Consider the following 20,289-nt stretch of genomic DNA (forward strand, 5'->3'; position numbering starts at 1 on the left):
CCATAACATTTTTTCGTTTTCGTTTTGGTTTTTGTTTTACAATTTTCTTTTGTTTTACTCGTTTTTTTTTTCACTTGTTTTCAGTCTTTACGATTCACGGCTTTTGTGCATTTGAATTATTCAGTTTTTACTCAATACTATATGACCGATATATACGATGCGATGTGTATACGAAATTGCTTCAATTCAATGTTCAAGGTGAACGAACAGGCGAACACGTGAGAGCGTGAGAAAGATATTTGTTTTTGTTTGGTTTTGTTTCTGATCTGATCGGATGAGCGAGCCGCAGCGGAGAGTACATAGATACGACCCCACTCGACTCGACTCTCGGGCCTCTCCACTCCCATAATACATATGTGAAAGTGCAGGGTGTTATTATCATCTTCTTCGATTCTATATGGTGGTATGGTATGCGTGTATATAAGACATATCCAAAGGGTTTGCTGGCGTGGCAGAGTGGGGCAGTGCTTGGGAACTCTCTATATAAAATGGCTTTTCCTTCCTTCCATTCCTCTCTATTGATCCAGCGAGGCTGTTTTCGTACGCTTCCAGAGCGTTTTGAAGAGACCTTTCTTCTTGGGCTTGGGGGGATTGGCGGTCGCCGCCGTCACACCACCCGCAGCGCCATTATCTTTGCGACTGCTGGTGCTGTCCTTTTTCTTATTTGAAGCTAAATGCGAGACATTATTATTAATGATTATGGTATATAATACCGCTGGCTGCTTACCGATCGTCTCAAATTCATAGGCATGCTTGCTGTTGCTGTCGTCCAAGGGCTGATCGCAATAGGCCTTGTGCTTCCGGTCCTTGTTATGTTCTGGCCAAGATTAAAGACAAATTTATATAGAGATTCGGTTTGAACTGCTGCCGTTAAACCCACTTTTCTTGGTTATCAGCAAGCTGGTCACACGCCTGAGTGCCTCGCGCGGTGATTTGTTCAAAAAGGAAGGCGTCAGATTCGGTGGCAATGTGAGTGGTTTACGTGATTGTCCTGTACCGGACATGCCCGCCGGATTGTCCCACACACGCACCGAGGCCAGCCGATCGATATTCTCCGTTGATGCTGGTCGCATGCCACGCTGCTTGGGATACCAGCCGCGTGCCGGTGCGCCAGTCATGCGCAGCATCTCATTGGAGGCCAGGGCATGATTGATCGAACGCTGGCGACATATTTGGGCAGTGCCGTAATTGCCACCTAAATGGCATTTGCAATTGATACATAGATACATAGATAGATAGATAGATAGATAGCTGCATATGCATGGATATAGATAGATTGTCTAATGGCTGCACTCACCTCCAATGCCCAATATGGATGTGCCCATATTGATGCTGTTCGATGTGCTTGATCTGGGTGCTGTGCGACAGCCACTCGCTGGCAGTGGCTCATTTTGGCGACGATATGGCGTACGTGGTATGTCACAGCTGCATTGGGGGGGGCATTGGGTAGGGAAATTGGCATTCAATCATCATTAAATCTTGTGTGCTTACCCTCTAGCAAAGATTGGCGTTTCAGGAAGACTACATGAGGTTTGCAGGCGATGCTCCTCGCGCGGCGACTGCTTCAGGCTGCGCTTGGTGCCATAATTGATGTACCTGCGTTGATACGAACCCGATCCCCCATCGCCGCACGAACTCATGGTACCCATGACCGGCGGTGGGGGTAGCGGTGGCATCTGGCCGAGGCCAGTGGGTGTGGTTATGCCGCTGCCACTGCTATAGTGGCCAAAGAGCTTGGGCGAACGCTTGCGATACTGCGAGTCAATGCTCCAGGACTTCATTGTGTTGGCCGAGTGGCCACCGCCTCCACCGCCGCCACCGGCACGATGCGGTGGCACCATCGGTGGTCCGGGCAGACCCTCAATAAAGCTGGTCGACTGATGGGCTGGCGCCGGCGGCGGTGGCAGCTCGTCATTGAAATGACGCACTGCAGCAACGTTGTCACGACTGCGTCGCGTATGGCTGTTGCTGCTGTGCACAGCCGTGCCCGAGGCTGTGGCATGCACCTCCACCACAGTGGTGCCGCGATTCGGTGGCGTGGCATTCAAGGCCGTTGGCAGTTCCAGCTGCTTGCGCGGCTCCACCGGAGACGGCGGCAGCGGTGCATCGTAGTCGAACAGATCCGGATTGGAGCTGGGCGGCGACGGTGGCAGCGGACCAAATGCCGGTATCTGCGACAACAGCATCTCCTTGGCACTCTCCGACTTGTGCACGCCGGGACGAAATTCGAGTATTCGCTTGGCATGCAGCTCTGCGGCAGCGGCAGCGGCAGCCGAGGCCGCAGCAGCAGCAGCAGCGGCAGCAGCTGCCCCACCAGCAGGTGGCTGGCCCACAATGGGTATTATATCGCCACGGAGCAGTGCGCTAATGTTGTGCTCGATCTGCTTGAGTGGGGCACAGCCGTAGCTAAAGTCCGACAACTCTTCGTCCTCCTCCAGAGTGGGGGCCAGGTCTGTGTGTGGTGTGGTGGCATTCGAAACCCGTGGATCTGGCAGAGAATTCCGTTCAGGTTATTCAGTTTCATTGTCTAAAGGTTTTACGGTCTACGGACACTTACCATTTCCGTTGTAGGCAAACATCTCGTAGCTGGGATTCCCATTCAGACGCGCCTCATCGAACTCCTCACTGCTGGAGGTATTGTCCGGCATGGACTCTGCACTCAGGCGCTTCTCTGTCAGCATCGCTGTCTTGCTCTTCACCGGCTTGATGTGCACCAGCTGCTCCTGGGCCTCGGCAATGTCCAGCGATAGGGCCGCTCGATGGGCGGCTGCCATCTCCAGACCACGACGTGTGTGCGCCGCATTCGCCTCGCACTCCTTGTAGATGAAGTTCATCTCGGCCGATGTGGGGGGCGGTGGCAGCGGTGCCGATTCGCTTTGCTCGCTGTCGCTGGTATAGAACTCGTTGCTAATGGCACCAGCTCCACCACCCCCACCGCCACCGCCACTGCTACCGCTACCCCCTCCGAGTGAGGTGCGCGGTGGCTTCGGTATGCTAAACACCTCCGAGGCACGGGGTGGCTTCTTGGCCGTGGCTCGGCGTATGACGAAGGTCCCCTTGCCCAGCATGCTATGCTCGTTGTACACAAAGCTGTTGTTGAAGTCGTCCAAGTTCTCGGTTCGCTGTTGTTGCTGCAAAAGGAAACGGGCATATGCTTATTTGTGGCTTCCATGCGTAGCTTTGGGCTCAAACCTTTTTGGATGTAGCACCACTGCTGCTGCTGCTGCCGCTGGTCTTCTTTGAACCGCTAGACTTCTTCTTATTGCTCTTGAAGTGTATCTCCCAGGCCACGCCGTTCTGCTTGACGGGCGTCAGATCCGTGGAGATGGTGGACTCTTCCAGCGAGTCCTCCGAATAGTCGTCCTCCTTGACCGCCTTCGAGCAGGCCACATTCAGATGGGAAGCCAGTGGCGAGGCCTCGCCGCTCGATGTATGCTGTGAGCCCGACGAGGAGGTGGAACTGTTGGAATGTGGATTGAGCATGTGACACATCTCCTTGTGCTTCTCCACCGAACTGAGCAGACGCTTGTTACGTGCCCCCTCGCCGGCTGCTGCCTTGGCCGATGGGCCCGGGTAAATGGTGACCGGATGTTCATTTACGATTGGCTCCGGCAGTTTGGCCAGGTTGCCCCGCAGCACGGCATTGTGCACGGCACTGATGTCAATGCCCAGTGCATTGCGCTCCCCGTTGCAGCTGCTGCCCGGACGAACGGAGGCCAAGCCACTTGAGGAATCGGCTACGGAAACGCCTCCCAAATTTGAGGCTGCCGAGGTTTTGGCACCACAGCACGGCAGACTCGAGTAGTTTGAGTTTGTGGCCGGCGTCGAATTTGCACTGCGAGCCTTGGGCTGGGGAGATTTGAAAATTGAAATGGATGTGTGTGTGTGCGGTGTATTAATTGGTTTTCCATTAGCCAGAATGCTGGATGGTTGGATGGATGGATGGATGGATGGGCATCCTGTACTCCTCTCTTCTACTCACCAACGTTGTCTGTATGAGTGGCGTTTGCGTTTCCTGGCCATGCTCTGCCTCAGATAATTTGGTTAGATTCTCAGCTGTGCCATCGACTTCATTGAAACTGCCCTCGGGCACGGTGTCTGTGCTGGGTGTCTGTGGCACATCTTCCGAATCCTTTTTGGACATGCTATTGAAGTGAAAATTGATTATCTGTATTATCATGTTGTAAGGCTTATCGCTGATCTTCTGCTTGAGGTGTTTGATTTGTGTGTGTGTGTGTTAATTAGTTGTGTCTGGTGTCTGTTTAATTTTGTGGAAAATCTGCGCTTCAATAATTTTCTAACAGTTTAAAATTTGGATATTTTTTTGTTTTTTTGGCACGGCTCTAAATAGAATTAAGCTGCATATGCCTACCTTTCTTGACTGTTTTAAATTGAAACCAATACAGCAAATGGCAGAGAGAGACTCTTGAAAGCAGCTACGAAAGCTACTACTCCAAACTATTAATATTCTACATACATATACTGCCAGAGAAACCTTTGAGTCGAATCCTTGTGCCCTGGCAATTCCATTTCCATTAACCCAAATTGTACTTACTTTTTGCGACTCAAACTCATATAGCCATCATCCTCGGATTGATTCTCGCCACTGTTGCAGTGCAAGGCCACTGGCTTTGTTGCTGCTTCCTCGAACTCCGATATGATGTCGTCGAGGACTCTGATGGGCTCAGGTATGTCATCCAATGAGATGGGCTCCAGGGATTGCAACTGAAGTTGTTCGCTGCAAGAAATCAAATGAAAATGTAATTGACTGTGCGCTGGCCATGTTGGATGGCCCCCCTCCGCTCCTCTTGCTCTTTGCAACATTTCCCAATACCCCCACACAACCTCTGCAGCACGAGCAGAAGGAAGGGCAGGGAGTATTGGTTCAACAATTTGATTTTAATTCAGTTAAAAAAATTGCGACATACTTTTGCTTTTGTTGGTCGCTGCTGGGCATAGCTGCTGCTGCTTCTGCTGTTGCTTGCTCCAATGCGGGTTCGGTGTCTGCTGGACCATCAGCGACAACAGCATCCGCCCGGGCATCACCAGTCGCTGCTGCTTCTGCTTCTGCCTCTGCCTCCACCTCCAGTTGCAACGCCTCCTCGGATTCAGTTTCAGCCTCAGTTTCGTTTGAATCGCGTGCTCCACACGATTCAGGTGATGCTGCCATTATGCGATTTTCATTGGGGACCTCTCCTCCTCTCCTGCTCCTGCTCTTTCTCTTTCTTTTTCTATAGTTGCTTCTTCTTTTTCTCTTTCTGTGCGCCTCCTCCGCCGCTACGTTGATTATGAAAATGTAATCAATGCGCGCCCACAGATTTCAACGTTGCTGCTGCTGTTGCTGTTGCTGCCTCTGCCACTGTCAACGTCGCTGCTGCTGACGTTGCTTTGTTGTCGGCTCTTTCAATTTTCATCTATGCAACGTGAGAAAGTGATTGCTCTCTCTGTCTCTCTCTGTCCCTCTCTCTCGCGGACTGGCTGTCCTCTGCTTCTCTCAATGTTTTCAGGTCATTAAATTCGTCATCGAAATGTTATAGATGGCGATGCTGTCTGTTTGCTGCCTCTGTGGGGGTGGAGAAACAAGAGGTTATGAGATTTACAGTTTGTTTTTGGTATTATTGACTTTGGCTCGCGCTCCAAAGCTCCGGCTTCAGGCTCCGGTTTGAAGGGACGGGCATATTCGCCATTTACTGCCGCCGGAGCTATTAATAAATAATTAATATTGATTTCGTAGCGTGATATCCAATTATGGAGCTATTAGCTTTGCGTGCCCATTTTCAAGCTCCACCCAAAACAGGGAAAGTCGTCCCTCCAAAGGATATGGATATTTTCCGCTTAGTTGTCTGAGGAAATTGACATTGATTGGGGGCCTAATGGCAGGGATAAGATTGCTCTTTGGATTATTTGCCGTCAAAATTGACCTTGATTTGTCTCCATGATGTTTATGCAGTGTGGATTACATTTGTTTGCCCTGAAATATGTCCGTTAACTGCCAGACTATTCAATATCTATATTATACGAGTATTATCTTTGGGAGCAGCTACGATTTATTGCTGCAAGATGTGCTTTGTTGTCTCGACATTAACTTAATCGCTCATTAACTTTGCATTGATGGTGAAACCCTCCAACTGCTTCTCTGTTGTTCTTTAATTTAAGGGGATTTCCGTATATATTTAGTTCACTCACTCATCCTCTCTCACTCTTTGTTCCCAATTGAAAAAATTCGTTTACATTATTTTTGTATATTCATAAAATTTAAACATATTCGCACGCACGCACACACACACACACGCACACACACCACACACCTCCAGGCCAATTGTAAAAAAAATGTTTAATCAAAAAATGTTGTGCATTGATTTTTCAGTTTGAGTTGTTACCGTTAGGTCGGTCCTCTTGACTGAAAGAGACTGGAGAAGAGACTGAGCAAAGAGGTGCGAAGAAACAACAACAGCCACAAGATGATGGAAAAAGGAGAATGAGAACAAGAACAGCAACAACGTGAGGCTGGCTGGCTGGCTGGACTGGCTGCCGAGAGTGTGAGAGAAACACTATTCGCGCACTCCCTCTACTCCTTCCCACCTAAGCTTCCTTCATTCATATTTTCTATACACCGTGGGGGCCTGCCTGCCTGCTGGGAGAGCGAGGAGTTTGGGTCAGGCGCATTCACACACAATTTTCACATGCCCCCCCATCCCGTCTCTCTCTCTCACTCACTCTCCCTACATTCGCAAGCTATATATAAACATGGTTTTTAGTTGAACAGAAAAATGTAGAAAACTTTTTGCAATTGCATTCTAGTTTGGCCTAAAAAAAGTTTGATTTGATTGCAACGGATGCGATGCACTGACGATAATAATAAAAGTTTTCAATATTTAAGCTTCTAATACGGAACAATTCCATTTCCGGTGTAAACGGCCACTGTCTACACGAGTTCGAACTGCTACAGCCCACCCACTCCACTCCACACCACAGCACACCACACACCGACTCCCACACAGGGCAGGCAACTTTGTCTAACTGTAAAATTTACTGCGGCTACGTCGACGACGTCGTTGCTGCTTATTCCCGATTCCCGTCTTTGCCGTTGCTTTCCTGAATGAAGTTTCTGCTTGGCAGGGAGTCTGGCATCGATTTTTTTTTCCTATGCAGACACACACTCACACATACACAAAACACCCACGCACGGTGAGTCGCTGAAGAACAACGAACTGACTTTTTCGGCTTTGGATAATAATTACAGTTAACAGTTAAAAAGCTTTTTCTCACTGACAAAAGGTCAAATCCGAAATCTTCCAGTTGGAAATGTTGCTAAAAATAGCATAATTCAGCAGTGGCTGAACGGGGGAGGGAGGTACACGAGAGAGAGACACGACAATTGTCGTAGGGGGTGGTGTGGTGGATGGTAGGCCAATTGTAATGACAGACGCCGCGGCGGCGACGACGGCGGCGGCAATAACAACCAAACGGTAACGGAAACGGGAACGGGAACGAGAACGAGAGACGATGAACAAATCAGAATTTTGTTCGCAATTTGCTTATGAATTGCACGAAAACACACACACACACGGACAAACATATATACCTTCTAACTTGCTACAGAGTGGGTTTTAATGAAATTTTGGTTGTTTTTATTCGTTGGGCAGTTCACACATACACTTCACTTTTCTTCATCCACAGTGCCATTCAAAAGGCTATACCATTGCATTATTATACATTATTTTTAATATTTCCGGATTTTTCTTTTGTCGTTGCTTTCGTATTTAAATTTTGTTTACCTGCGGCTTAAAAACGCAACGTTATAAGGGGGAAAGAGTCAGATCAAACATGAATTCGGATCTAGAACTTCGCCTGCGTGAGGGCATGTGAACGCAGGGTATAACCACATTAGGTAGGGTTCAAAAGAGTGCACAACTTGACGTCGGTTAGTTAAATATAATTAAACTAATAACTAATCATTGTTTCAGAACTTACAAACGACTAGTAATAATGTGCAATGTAAGTGCCTCAGAAATAAAGCGAATTTAACATTATGTGTATCTTGCATCTATGGATTACTTCATCTGCTTCAAGAGAACTATCAGGTCTACCAAACTGCAGTACATTGATAACAGTAGGTGGCTGGCTTTTCGTCCAGGGCAAGGTTCATGTTTTAAAGAAGGTATTTTCTCTTTAATCGAAGTGGGTAGACAGGGTTAGAACCCTTGTTGGCTGTTCAGCTTCCGCAGACGCGCCCACTCCCGCCTCTTTGTTACTGTCGTTTCCCACTTTCCCCTTAATATAATTTGAAAGGGTATGCGGGCGTAATTTTGTACAGTTCTTCCACATTTTTATACCCGCCAGTTAGAACCCTATGCAATGAACATCATTCAGCAGATTTTCTAATTTAAGAACTCCATTTTATTGTATTGTTTATAAACGAAAGGATATTTCCACCGCGTTGTTTTGTCTTGTGTGGGAGGGAGGTTGTGTCTCTGTTAAAAGTCTGTTAAACCAGCTGACGATGACATTTTTAAAGTTTGGTGCTGCTGCTGTCGGCGGGAAATTTGAATTCTGTTAATTTTGTAGCTGAGCTGGCTTCAGACGAAAGGAAACTTTGTGATTTGGTTCATGCAATACCAATACAACATTAATCTATATATTCGGCATATACACCCTTAGCCTGCGACAGATCGCACTGACTACAGCTACATTTCCCTGACCAGTTATCCGCGTCTGAGCACTCTCCACTCTGCTCGGCCTGTACCTGCATCTCGGCTAGCTCATCGGCAATTGATTCCATAGCTTTTCGCATGCGGTGCGTTTGTCGAGGTGCTCTGTAGAGAGCACTGAGAGATCTTCTGGGAGGAAACTTCCCACGGGCTGGCTTCCTCCTGGACTGTTCAATGGCCTTCTTTACTGGCTCGGTCTTTTGCTTTTGTTTTCTCAGCTCCTCCAAATGCAGTTCCACAGGGGTCTTCTTCTGCAGGGCAAAGAAATTGCTCCACTTTGCACGCTGCTTTGCCACATATTCGTTGTCCACATCGGACTGTATTTTGTGTTTGTATTTGCTTTCAGCCGATTCGTACCAATCGATGGGCTTAAAGTCCATTTTTGTAATTTGCAGTTTGTCTTTATTCATCCTGGACGAATCATGAACGGCAGGTCTTTTGTGCTTTTCCAAACCATTCAAGAAATCCTTTGAAATCGATCCCCATCCTTGCTCCTTTATGAATTCCGTAAATGACATATTGTTAGTCTCGTTGTCTCCATCTAATTTGCACTTGATCTCGCTTACATATTGGAGATCTCTCTGCTTCGCTTCCAAATGAGTTTCTGGCAGTATCTCGAGTTCGTGTTTCTCTGTGGTAGCTTCCTCTTGGTGGCGTTTAAATATAACTTTAGCTTCTGGCATGCACTTCTCTTTGCGCTCTGGTATATTGACTTTACTGTGGCTCTTTAGAAGCTTTCTTAAGCGATCCTTGTTGGTGTTCAGCTCCTTCGAGTGTCCATACATGATTATAACTTATGTCCGTATTATGTCCTTATTTTAAACGTGAAATTTTATGCTCTATATATATGATAGAAACTAACCTTGTGGGTGATGTTTATTTCAATGAAAGATGAACCCAATCTGGAGTTTAGTTTTTGTTGTCTTTGGCTGCTGCCTTTTTCAGCACTTCCGCTGCCCTGGCCTTGTTCAGACGCATCTGCTCGAGGTCTCTTTCCCTTTGTGGTATGATCTCTGTCGTGTCTGGTATCCTCGGACATTTGCCCGGCTTTGGCACCGCCTGCGATGTGGATGGCTGCTCTTCGGGTGTTTCAGCTGTCGAAGCCTTTCGTTTGCCACGCTTGGGACGTGCGGGCTTGGCTTCGGCTTCGGCTTCGACCACATCCGCTGGCTCATCCGTCGCTGCAGCTTTCTTGGCCCGCCTGGTGCGAACGACCTTTTTTGGTTTCTCCGGCGTCTCTGCATCGATCTTGCCCGACATCTTGTCAATGGCCAACTGAACGCGCTTGCTGACCTGCGGCTGCTGCACTCTCAGGGCACTCTTGGCCGTGAAATAGTTGAGAATGGAGCCTTGAATCTTTTTCTCGTTGATTTTCTTAATCACCGGCTGGAGGATGTCGTCGGTCTTGGACGTGGTCCAGCCAAACGACTTGCGTGCAAATTCTCGTATCGACTCCACATCCGGTGCGCCCCAGCTGAAGGCATCGCGATTGTCGTCCACCTTGGGATCCAGATACGCCTCCACCACGGCCATGTTGGGGAAACCCTCGTGCAGTTCAATATTCTTCAGCTTTTTTCGCAGCGCCAGGCGTGCGGAGCTGCCTGGCGGTAGGTTGCTGCTCTTGTGCGCCTGCCACCAGTCCCGAAACCTAACCAAAGTGGCTAAAACCGATTGGTTGCCGCTGGCGACGGTGCTGGCCGCATCCAGTGTCGAGTTACTGGCACTCGAGAAGGAGGCGAGAATTTCCAGCGCCGTCACAGCGCCAATGCCATGAATGCCCGTGGTATAGTCGCTGCCCACCAGGCAGGCCAACTGTATCAGCTTGCCCCGATTGCAGTTGAATGTCTGTTCGATCTGCTCGGCCCGGAACTCCAGCACATTCTTGTTCTGGGCAAAGAAATTCTTGTAGACAGTGCGGCCGCCAAAGAGCCAGATGTCGCTGTCATCCGTGATGGTGCCGTGCGTCAGTTCGGTGGCATTCAGGAAGGCACATTGCGCCTCCGCCTCCATGGGCGCCACAATGTATGGGATGCCGAAGAGACGCAGCAGCTCCTGGCAATCTGTGCTCATGCGTTGGCTGATGGACATGCCCATGCGGTCCTGCCGATTGCGTTCCATTTCCAGCTCCCTGCGTTCCTGTGACAAATTATCGGCCATCTGCTGCAGCTCCTCGGAGGTCTTTTGCGCCTTTAACGTCTCTGCTGCATCTCTGATGAGCTCCTGCAAAGGCAAAGTGATGGATTAGCTAGGAATTTTGGTTGCTTACCTATTGCTTACCTCGGCATCCACAGTCTTGGCCGGCTCTGGCTCTGGCTCAGGCTCGTTTGCCTCAAAAAGCGACTTGGAAGCCTTGCTGGACCTTTTGGTGGGCGAAACGCCCTCATCACTGTCCTCTGCCCCATCAGCAGCCCGTTTGCGATCCGATTTGGGTGTTCGCTTTCTGTAGAATGGTTGCGGCACCTTTGGTGTGCCCGGCGGCGTGCCATTATCAGCCACTGGCGACTTGTCCGGTGTCCGTTTCACCACATAACTGGTCTCGAAGAAATCCCTTATGGATTTGTTCTTGCTGGGTGTTTTATTGGGTGAGATGCGCTGCTTGTGATTGTCATCGCTGTCGCACAGCTCAATCACTTCTTCGTTAGCGTTGACTGTGGGGACTGCTTCTTCGGTCTTGGCGTTGACCTTGGAGACTGCCTCATCGTCGGAGGACAGCTCAATGATTGTGCTATTGTTCAGCTTGATCTGCTCCAATTTTATATTCTTCACGGCGGCGATTTCTTTCTGCAGCTCATCCAGAATGGAGCTTAGAACTGGCTTGGCTTTTGGCTCGAGATTGGAGCTTGGAACTGGCGTTGGTTTGGGCTCGAGACTGGAGCTTGGAACTGGCTTGGCTTTGGGCTCGTCCACTGCTAGTTTGATATCCTTGATTGACTCGGTTTCCTTTTTTAAATCGTTCAATATGGAGTCCAAATCTGGTTTGGTCTTGGGCTGTGCTGTCTCCTTGTCTTCCTGCAGTTCGGTTAGAATTTCTTCCTGGCTTTCTTTTACCTCGATTGGTTCATCTTCAGTGATCTTCAATTCCTCACGCTCTGGCACTTCTATGAAATCTTCATCATCTTCGCTTTCCTCGGGCGCTTTTTCCTTGCCCGATTCCACTTGGAATATATCCGCAAACAGATCGTTGCTGGGCATTAGCTGCTCCGTGATGTCCACACATATTTCTAGACCAGCCGCTGGCTTGGGGTCTACCACTTCCTCCAAGTCAGAGTCCGTATCCGTGTCTATAATCTGCACTTTATCCTCTGTGGGCGTCTTTTTGCTCTCCTCCATGAGACTCCTTTTGCTCTCCTCTATGAGACTCTTTTTGCTCTCCTCAATGGCCCTTGAGAGTTGCTCGTCCTCCTGCCGGGAATCGTTTGGCATATCAGCAGACTGGACTGCAGTTGTGGCCAGTAAGTGCTCCAGGCTTTGCGTATCGTTCAGCTGAGTGGACTCCATTATGTTGCCCACCTCCTCATCGTTCATGCCGCCATATTCAATCATGTATGCTCGGGCCGGACCCTTGGCAGCGTGTCGCAGTTGTTTGCTTTGAGCGCGATTCAGGCGCAACTCCTGATCCGAGTCATAGTCGTAGTCCTTCTCGTCATACACCTTCTGGGTCTCCTCCAGTGAGAGGGCCAAGGCCTGTGCCAAGTCCGCGTCGTATTCGGTGCCCATATCAATGGACTCCGCCTTGCTGGATGTCGTGGGCTTCTCTTCATCCACCGGCGGCTTTGTCTCTGGCAGCTCCTCAATTGTCTCCATCTTCGCCTCGATTTTGGTGCTCTCCAGCGCCTTCTTCTTGAGATCCCTGACCAGCAGGAATCGCGTATGCTCATCCGAGCTGATTTGTCGCGTGCTCTGCTCAATGGCCGTGGGCGTTACAATGCCCTCCTCGCTGAAAAAGTCACACAGCTCGGAATAGGTAAGCGTGTGTCCGCCCATTTCCTGTACCGCCTGCTCCAGGCTCTCCTGGACGGCGCGTCGCTTCAGCAGCCGCTTCATCTGGAAGGAGCAGAAGTCATCGCTGCGGGCGGGCAACTCATGCAGGCGTCCCCAGGACGACTGCTTGCGCGTCTCCTTGATGTCGGTGAGTATCTCGTGACGAACGTCGGCGGGCAGGTTCTTGAAATTCTGACTCTTGACATCGATGGCCTGCAGACTGGAATTGTACGCATGCCGAGCGGTTGACTCATCAAACGAGCTATCCGATGTGGCACTGGCACTGGTGTAGTCCAAATCCTGATCGCTTTCCTCTGGGTTATCCTGCCCCGCGGCCGAGGCCGGCAATTCTGGCAGCTTAAATAGATCGTCCTCATCGTTTTTGGATCTGCTGGGCGGCGCGCGTTTCACTGGTGATTTAAGCAAAAGCTCCGCATTCTTGCCCAGCGCCTGCTGCACAACCTTCTCCCTGGCCAGGGACTGCAGCAGCAGAGCCTGTATGCGATCTGCTTCGTTGCTAAGTTTATTGCGCTGCTGCTGGCGCCGTGCCTGGAAAGAACGCAGCAACAATGGTCAGTGTGACAACTGCAAGACAAAGCTGCGACAAAAGTGTAACCCACAATCGTATCCCTTTTCAGCTGAGGCGTGCATCCATCGAATATGAAGACGGGACGCACCCGGTAGTAGAGCAGCTTGCACAGGCGATGAAACAAGCCCAAGAGGTGGGCATTGTTCAGAGCGGAGCCCTTGTTGTCCTGGAAACCCTTCACAACCTGATGCAGCCAAATGGATATGTCTGCAGGGCCGTGGTTTCAATTGCAATCAAAAAGAATTTCACAAAGCCAAGCAATCGCAGACTCACCCACGGCCAGTATTTTGCCCTCCAAAGTATCGACCGGCACAGGCTTGCCGCATGGCTCGATTAGCTTCCACAAGCCCGTGACTCCCATGCTTCATGCAAAAGTGCAATTCCAATATAAAACATGCAAACTATAAATAATAAAAATCAAGCACACCGGTTTTTGAGTGTTGTAAGCTGCAACGAATAGTGTTGTGAGGCGCACGTGAGTACAGTAGACATTGGAAATGCGCGATTCATTGTTTTGTTTACAGGGGAATAGAAAGAGGGAAAGGATAACCGATTGCAGTTTTCTTTGTTAATGTAGATTGATTTATAATGGATACCATCGAATATGATTTACACACATGTTGGTGAATTAATGAACATATTAAACATTACTTAAGCTTAAGTTTACAGTTACATCTGCTTTGTGATTCGACGTGGGGTTAGTTTGCCTCTTCGGTTGCCCCACTGCCACTAGCTGTGGCGTCTGCGGCACCACTCGCATCCTTCTTGCTGGCCTTGCTGTCCTTTTTGTCCTTCACCACTTTTCGGTACACTTCCAGATCCTGCGACAGCGACGGCACGAAACTCTCAAAGTCCAGTTCTGTGAGTGTCTGCATGATATCCTTGGCCGTAATGGTCTTGTGGTTCTGCTTGTGAGCCAGCGCCGTCGATGAGGATGTCACAAAAATGGCAAAGACGGAGGCCGCTCGGGCAATGGCCGCACGCGCCTCCTTGCTCACGTTCGCTCCATCGGGCAGAGCCTCCTTGATTAGTCGCGCAATCACGGCATTGGGCAGATTCAAATCCTCAATACGTTCAACCATCTTGGCAGCAATTCCTTGTCGTTTTTACGTCTATTCTATAATGTTGAATGTCGGCTGCGAGATCTGTGGCGTCCGTCTCTTCTCTCTTCCCGCGCAAACAAAAACAGCTGACTGTGTTGGGTAACAGCAACGCGCATGCACATGAAATGCAGCGATCTGGTAGCACTAATTCTGTCCACATTTGTTTGCGCTTTATTTTCGCATTCAATTGTTTATATATTTTTGGTAAATTATTACCAAAAAGTAATACATTACCATAAATGTGCAACCAGCTTCGGCGTGACTTTAAATATATTTTCTGCGAACACAGGTGATAGGAGCCTTGTGCGTGAGCCAACGATTTAGCAGCGCCGCGCACAGCACATGGAGCAGAGCGCGCCAGCGACGCCAAAGAAGCGCAAACACAGCGAGTACCACGATCCCGACTATCTTCCAACCGGCCCAGCCAGCGAGGACAATGAGGATGCAGCCACCAGCCAGCAAAAGCGCGCCAAAGTGGAGCCGGAATCGGCGGCCGAGGAGGATACATCATCACCATCACAGCCACAGACGCCCGTGCCAGATGCAACGGCACGGTTGGGACGCATCTGTGAGATTGTGCGCGTCGAGTTTCAGAGAGAAATTTCGGTGAAGGATGAGCAGCTGGCCGAGATAGATAGACGACTGCTGCAGGCGCGTCAACTGCTGGACAAGCTGCGCTTTGAAGTGGTCAGCGAGTACTATCGGAAGCAACAGGTTCCCCTCACGGCCGGCGACGTGGCCAAAGTGCGTGGTGGCGAAACACTGTTTGGCGATGAGAGCGCTGGTCCGCAGCTGCCGCTGCATCCGGCCATTAAGAAGATTGTCGGCAAACGGCCCATGCCCATACAGAACCACCTGCCGGAGCGCACGGCTGCCACTCTGGCCAAGCAAACGATTAGGCAGCGCAATCCGGCTCACCGTCGGGCCGAGCGTCGCCGACAGCAAAAGATTCGCGAGCAGGGCATTGTGATCGATCATTCAAAAGATCGGCAGCAGCAACCAGCAATCAATATCAAGGTGGAGGATGAGCAGCCATGCACCAGTCGTCAGGCATACGAACGGCAGCAGCAGCAGCAGCAACAGCTGGAGCTGAATGCCTCGCGCTTGAACAACAAGAATAAGTTCCACTTTGTGGTGGGCAACACGTCCAAATACATTGGCGGGGATCAGCGGCAGGAGAACAGTGGCCAGGCGCTTGTCTACAAATGGCTGGTCTATGTCCAGGGCAAAGGTCTGCCGAAACCGCTGGAGACATACATCAAGAAGGTGAGTCTACCCCTGGCAGCCATGCAGTGCGATGTTTAAACCGATTCCATCTTCGTTTCAGGTGCGCTTTCAGCTGCATCACTCATACCGGCCCAACGATATTGTGGATGTACATGCGCCGCCTTTTCAGTTGAATCGTCGTGGCTGGGGCGAGTTCCCCATGCGGATACAGCTGTTCTTCCAGGAGCACCTGCGCCAGAAGCCTGTGCAGCTCATGCACACCGTCGTGCTGGATAAGACAATGTGTGGCCTGCATACAATGGGCGCGGAGACTACTGTCGAGATTTGGCTGAGAGCGGAACAAGCCAAGGTCAAGCAGGAACCAATTGAGCCTCCTGCGAGGCCGCTTCCAACGCCTGTGACTCCTTCACCTCCTCCTCCTCCTGCTCCTGCTGTTGCTCCCGCGGCGCTCTTCACACTGCCCCTTGAGGGTCTAAAGCCCCGAACGATATCCATCACTCAAAACAAGGAGGAACTGGATGACAACCTCTTTGCTGGCATCAACAAGATCGAAATGAGCGACGACATTGAGCAGATTGAGCCCACGGTTTTGGTCACGGAGCCCCTGAAGCTCAGCTATAGTCCCAAAATGCAGCCGCCGCCCACGGGAACGATGCCGTCAAGACCCCCCCTGCGGCTGAATGCAGCTCCCCTGAGCGCCTCGCGTCCATCCGTCGTCTACCTGCCCGTCGTCAATGGCAAAAGTCCGAGCCCCATCAAGAGCGAGAAATCGGTGCAGCTGAAATCGCCGATGCAGCAGCCCCAGAACGGACATCGCGCCAAGCAGAACGTAGTCTTCCAGAAGGAGGGAAAGCTGTACATTATCGATCCGCAGCAGAGCAAGCTGAAGCAGGCGACACAGCAGCGATCGCTGCTGAAGCCGCAATTGAGTCTGTTGAAGTCGCCGCCGGTCAATCGTCGTCAGCAGCTGCTGTGCATCCAGCACGATCATGGCTATGCAGACATGACCAGCGTTTACATGAAGGAGGAGCTGCAGGAACTAATCAACGCGCTGCCGAAACGCTGGACAACATCTCTGGTAGCGGCTGCACCGATTAGACCCCGCAAACTGGATCAGATCTTTGGCAGCGTTCAGTTCAAGAGCATGCGCAGCGCTGTCGAGTTCCTGCTGCGTCGTTTGCCGCTGACAGGCAGTCAGAAAGTGGATGAGGAGCCCCCCTTTGTGCGTCCAGCCAATCTGTTGGCCTTCCAGGAGCAGCCTGCCCTGCGGCAGCGTTGCTACGAGTACCTGCGGGCACGGCACTTGCGTCGCTGTATGCTGCAGCATCTGGAGTTGCAGCAGTTGCACAACAGTGGCAAGGAGCCCTACTGGAGTCTGCGTGAGATCGTGAGCTTTGCCCGTCTGTATGGGTACACGCCGCCGCTGAAGACGCTGACACCCATTGAGAAGCGGTCAGCGAAGCTGGGCAGCGAGGAGCAGTTGGCACAGCGTGTCCAGGAGCAGCTCAAGGAGGATCCACAGCCGCATATATCGGCCTATTGCAGTGTCAGCTCCGCCAATCGTCTCGACGGCTGGATAGCACAGCAAACGGGTCGCCTTCGGGGGCATGAACAGGAAATACGGGATCAAGAGTTCATCGATGTCCTGGGTGTGGACTCGTCCAATCCGCGACTCATCAGCCAGCGGCTGCCACGCTGCGTGCCTGTGGCAAACAATCGCCAGCTGTTGTACCTGCCGCCACCGGAGCACCTCGAGACGGCAACGCAGCTGGTCCAGGACATGTGCAAGGACATCAACATCAGTCTCGAGGCAGAAGAGTGTATGCCGGGTGTCACACAGTCGCTCTCGCTTACGCTGCTGGGCCGTGTGCTGAGCATGTTCGTGGAGCGTCTGGTGCGCCGCTCGGTGGCTGCCAAGCTGCAGCAGGATACCATGGAACAGCTGCCACCACCGGCCGCCAATGTGCCGCTCTGCCTGCAGCCCTACGACATTGGTCGGGCGATTGCGCAGTGTCCGGAGCTGGATTTCCTGGGGAATGGCCACCTGGGGGTGACTCCCATGGAGCCGCAGACGTAGAGCTGTGGGAATTTATTTGCTTCTAGCACCACGCGCAATTCACAGTTCAAATTCTCCTGGGATATTAGTCGATATCTACGTGTAATTATTTTATTGAATTTTAAGCCTAAAATAAGGAATTAAATTAACTAATTTAACACCGACAGGGTATTTGATGGTGCGACTTTTATGTGTGTGCTCAGAAGTATGCTGCAAAATATTTCACATTTCTGCTTTGCCATCGATTTCCGCTAATTACCGAAATTCTCAATAGTACGAAAAAACGGGAGCAAAAGAGATCACATCACTCCATGTTGTGTGCATCCTCTTCGTATTGCATTTCTCTTTTGGGCGCCCATTCTCTCTCTCTTTATGGCACACGCGCTACTCTCTACTATTTTCATTCATACGGTGGGAGCGCGCATGCTGCTGCTTCTGCTGGCTGGCTGATCCATCTGTTGATCCGTTTCTGTCCTCTGTTTTTCTAAATTTCTTTTAGTCTCTTTTCCAACGTTCGCGCAACAACTTCTGGGTAAAACAGAGAAGGAGCTCGCTTCCCGCGCTGTGCCGCGGCATATATTAAATTTAGTCATTTTCAAAATATTCTACTCCGTACACAAATAATGATTCATGGCTAATTTATAGTTGTAAAGGCTTTTTCAATGCGACATTGCGGTTCTCCAGTACGTGGTTCTATAATAAGCTTCCCCCCTCCCTCACCCACACCATGCGTGTGTGTGTCTCTGTGTGTGTCTTTGTGATCGTGTGACAGAAAATGTGAGGCGCTATAAAGTTCTATTTTTATTTTGCAGTAAAAGCCCCAAGTGTCTGCTTGAGATGCAAATGTGTAGTACGAATATGTTTCGGATTCTGTTGCGACGACGCCAATTTGTATTCGCGGCCCACACGCCGCCGCTCGATCCTTAGATCTCTTTCTGGACAAGTCCACAAAAACCCCTTCCCATCACCACTTACCCCGTCGGAGCAGCAACAGCTTCACACACAGACTTTCGAAACGCCCTTGGGGCGTCTTCCAATGATGCGAATCCCGTTGATTCAAATAATCAAAGTAATTTTCGTGCTCTCAACAATTGTCGCCGTCACAGGTAAGCTAAGCTAAGCGCGCGCCACAGCCCACAGTCCACCAAGAAAAGCCGCCGAAACTGTGCAGGTGCTGCCGTATCGGTGCAATTTCAACCGGGAGGCTGCCAGACTGTCCTTTCTCCTACCTGTACTCCCACTCTCTCCTGGCAGATTGTTGTTCGAGCCGAATTCTACTACTCCGCGAGCACACGCTGAAAATTGTGCAGCATCAGCACAATTTTCACAATCACATGCACGAGCATGCCCACGAGCTGCAGCAGCAGATAGAGGAGCATGTGGTCCAGCTGGTCAACCAGATGGAACTGCAGCAGCAGCAACAGGAGGAGCAGCAGCAGCAGCAGCAGTTGCAGCCAACGGTCCGGGAAGTGCCACCGGAGCCGGATGAAGACGGAGAACTCCTGCCCAATACGGTTGAGGAAGCCTCCGTGGAACCCATGCTAGAAGAACAGCTACTGGGCGAGCCGTCGGCCAGCAGTACAGAATCTTGGCTAGCCGGCGAGAGCACCACAAAAACCGATGCTACCACGGAGACGACGACGACCACACTCACTACAGTCACTCACACCGGCGAACCGCCACCCGATGACAGCTCGCCCAGTAGTGCGGGGGCCACGTTTTCGACTGCCATCCCAATGGACAAGGTCAAGGATACGGCCGACATCATCATGCTGCCCTGCAGCGACTCCTTCAAGACGAACTTCTGCCTGAATGGCGGCAACTGCTTCCGCTATCCGCTCGGCAACAATAGCCTTTACTGGTGCCGTTGCGCCGACGGCTATGACGGACTACGATGCGAGTTCAAGAACTGGAATGGTGAGACCCAGCGGCACACTTCTCTCTATTCGAGTTGACAATTCTACCTACGTTTTGCAGGCGACTATGTGAAGGCACCGCCAGCACTGGAGGCACACCCAAAGATCCGGATGGCACGCATCGTCTTCTCCTTTCCCATGCTCATTCTCCTATCGACGATCTATGTGCTGTTTGCGGCCGTATTCATGCTCCGCAATGCGCCCGAATATCGGCGGAAGCAGCAGCAACTAAACTTGCACAAGCAACGGTTTTTTGTCAGATGTTGAGCCAGGCCCCCAAGCGTGGGGCTGCCAACTTATTGCGTTTGGCGTTTTTGTATTATTAATTTTTGCCCAGTTGGGGCAACTCTGCAGCTTTTGTATATGCAGCTAATTTTGTTGATTTGATTTGATTTGGAAACGAATTTTGGTTTCACAATACTCGGAATTTTTTTTGGTAGATTTTTAGGACTCTCTCTATGACTTCTATATCTTTACGTTGCGCAACGCAAAGTTAACGCTTTAATTTATTGAATACATTTAGTATACTTAGTAGGATTTTCTATTTAGTTGCAAAAGACGCACACATTAGTAATTCTCATATTTTCTCATATTTGTTCGCTTTTGAAGCTTTCGTTGGAGCTTTTGTAGTAGTTTTTTGTTTTTGTGGTAACATTTTGTTACGTTAAACGCTACGCTACGCTACGTACGTTAAATTAACCATAAC

The 20,289-nt window shown here is 50.4% G+C and overlaps 5 protein-coding genes across 5 annotated transcripts; 2 read left to right on the forward strand and 3 right to left on the reverse strand.

Annotated features, from left to right (window-relative positions):
* Positions 1 to 283: 283 nt before the first annotated feature.
* LOC111082924 lies at positions 284 to 7,862 on the reverse strand. Its single transcript, XM_022379170.2, has 11 exons — positions 7,779 to 7,862; positions 4,929 to 5,563; positions 4,556 to 4,738; positions 3,983 to 4,145; positions 3,193 to 3,849; positions 2,558 to 3,131; positions 1,492 to 2,488; positions 1,298 to 1,425; positions 881 to 1,195; positions 728 to 817; positions 284 to 670 (listed from the first exon to the last, which is right to left on the reverse strand). Exons 2-11 carry the CDS (start codon positions 5,168 to 5,170, stop codon positions 516 to 518), a joined length of 3,504 nt encoding a protein of 1,167 aa, XP_022234862.2. The 5' UTR covers positions 5,171 to 5,563; positions 7,779 to 7,862; the 3' UTR covers positions 284 to 515.
* A 1,192-nt stretch (positions 7,863 to 9,054) lies between these two features.
* Positions 9,055 to 13,691, reverse strand: LOC111082923 (DNA repair protein complementing XP-G cells homolog). The gene is made up of 4 exons (XM_022379169.2): positions 13,555 to 13,691; positions 13,313 to 13,488; positions 10,989 to 13,241; positions 9,055 to 10,931 (listed from the first exon to the last, which is right to left on the reverse strand). Exons 1-4 carry the CDS (start codon positions 13,640 to 13,642, stop codon positions 9,621 to 9,623), a joined length of 3,828 nt encoding a protein of 1,275 aa, XP_022234861.2. The 5' UTR covers positions 13,643 to 13,691; the 3' UTR covers positions 9,055 to 9,620.
* Positions 13,692 to 13,853: 162 nt separating this feature from the next.
* On the reverse strand, positions 13,854 to 14,460 carry LOC111082927 (DNA polymerase epsilon subunit 3). The gene has a single exon (XM_022379174.2). The coding sequence runs from the start codon at positions 14,361 to 14,363 to the stop codon at positions 13,980 to 13,982; it is 384 nt and encodes a 127-aa protein (XP_022234866.1). The 5' UTR covers positions 14,364 to 14,460; the 3' UTR covers positions 13,854 to 13,979.
* A 67-nt stretch (positions 14,461 to 14,527) lies between these two features.
* On the forward strand, positions 14,528 to 17,841 carry LOC111082925. Its single transcript, XM_022379171.2, has 2 exons — positions 14,528 to 15,650; positions 15,712 to 17,841. The coding sequence occupies exons 1-2, from the start codon at positions 14,727 to 14,729 to the stop codon at positions 17,686 to 17,688; spliced, it is 2,901 nt and encodes a 966-aa protein (XP_022234863.2). The 5' UTR covers positions 14,528 to 14,726; the 3' UTR covers positions 17,689 to 17,841.
* A 323-nt stretch (positions 17,842 to 18,164) lies between these two features.
* LOC111082926 (protein gurken) lies at positions 18,165 to 20,069 on the forward strand. The gene is made up of 4 exons (XM_022379172.2): positions 18,165 to 18,350; positions 18,480 to 18,773; positions 18,922 to 19,584; positions 19,645 to 20,069. Exons 2-4 carry the CDS (start codon positions 18,704 to 18,706, stop codon positions 19,848 to 19,850), a joined length of 939 nt encoding a protein of 312 aa, XP_022234864.2. The 5' UTR covers positions 18,165 to 18,350; positions 18,480 to 18,703; the 3' UTR covers positions 19,851 to 20,069.
* The last annotated feature ends 220 nt before the right edge of the window (positions 20,070 to 20,289 follow it).

The sequence above is a fragment of the Drosophila obscura genome, unplaced genomic scaffold, assembly GCF_018151105.1.
Source record: "Drosophila obscura isolate BZ-5 IFL unplaced genomic scaffold, ASM1815110v1 contig_179, whole genome shotgun sequence".
Lineage (NCBI taxonomy): Eukaryota > Metazoa > Arthropoda > Insecta > Diptera > Drosophilidae > Drosophila > Drosophila obscura.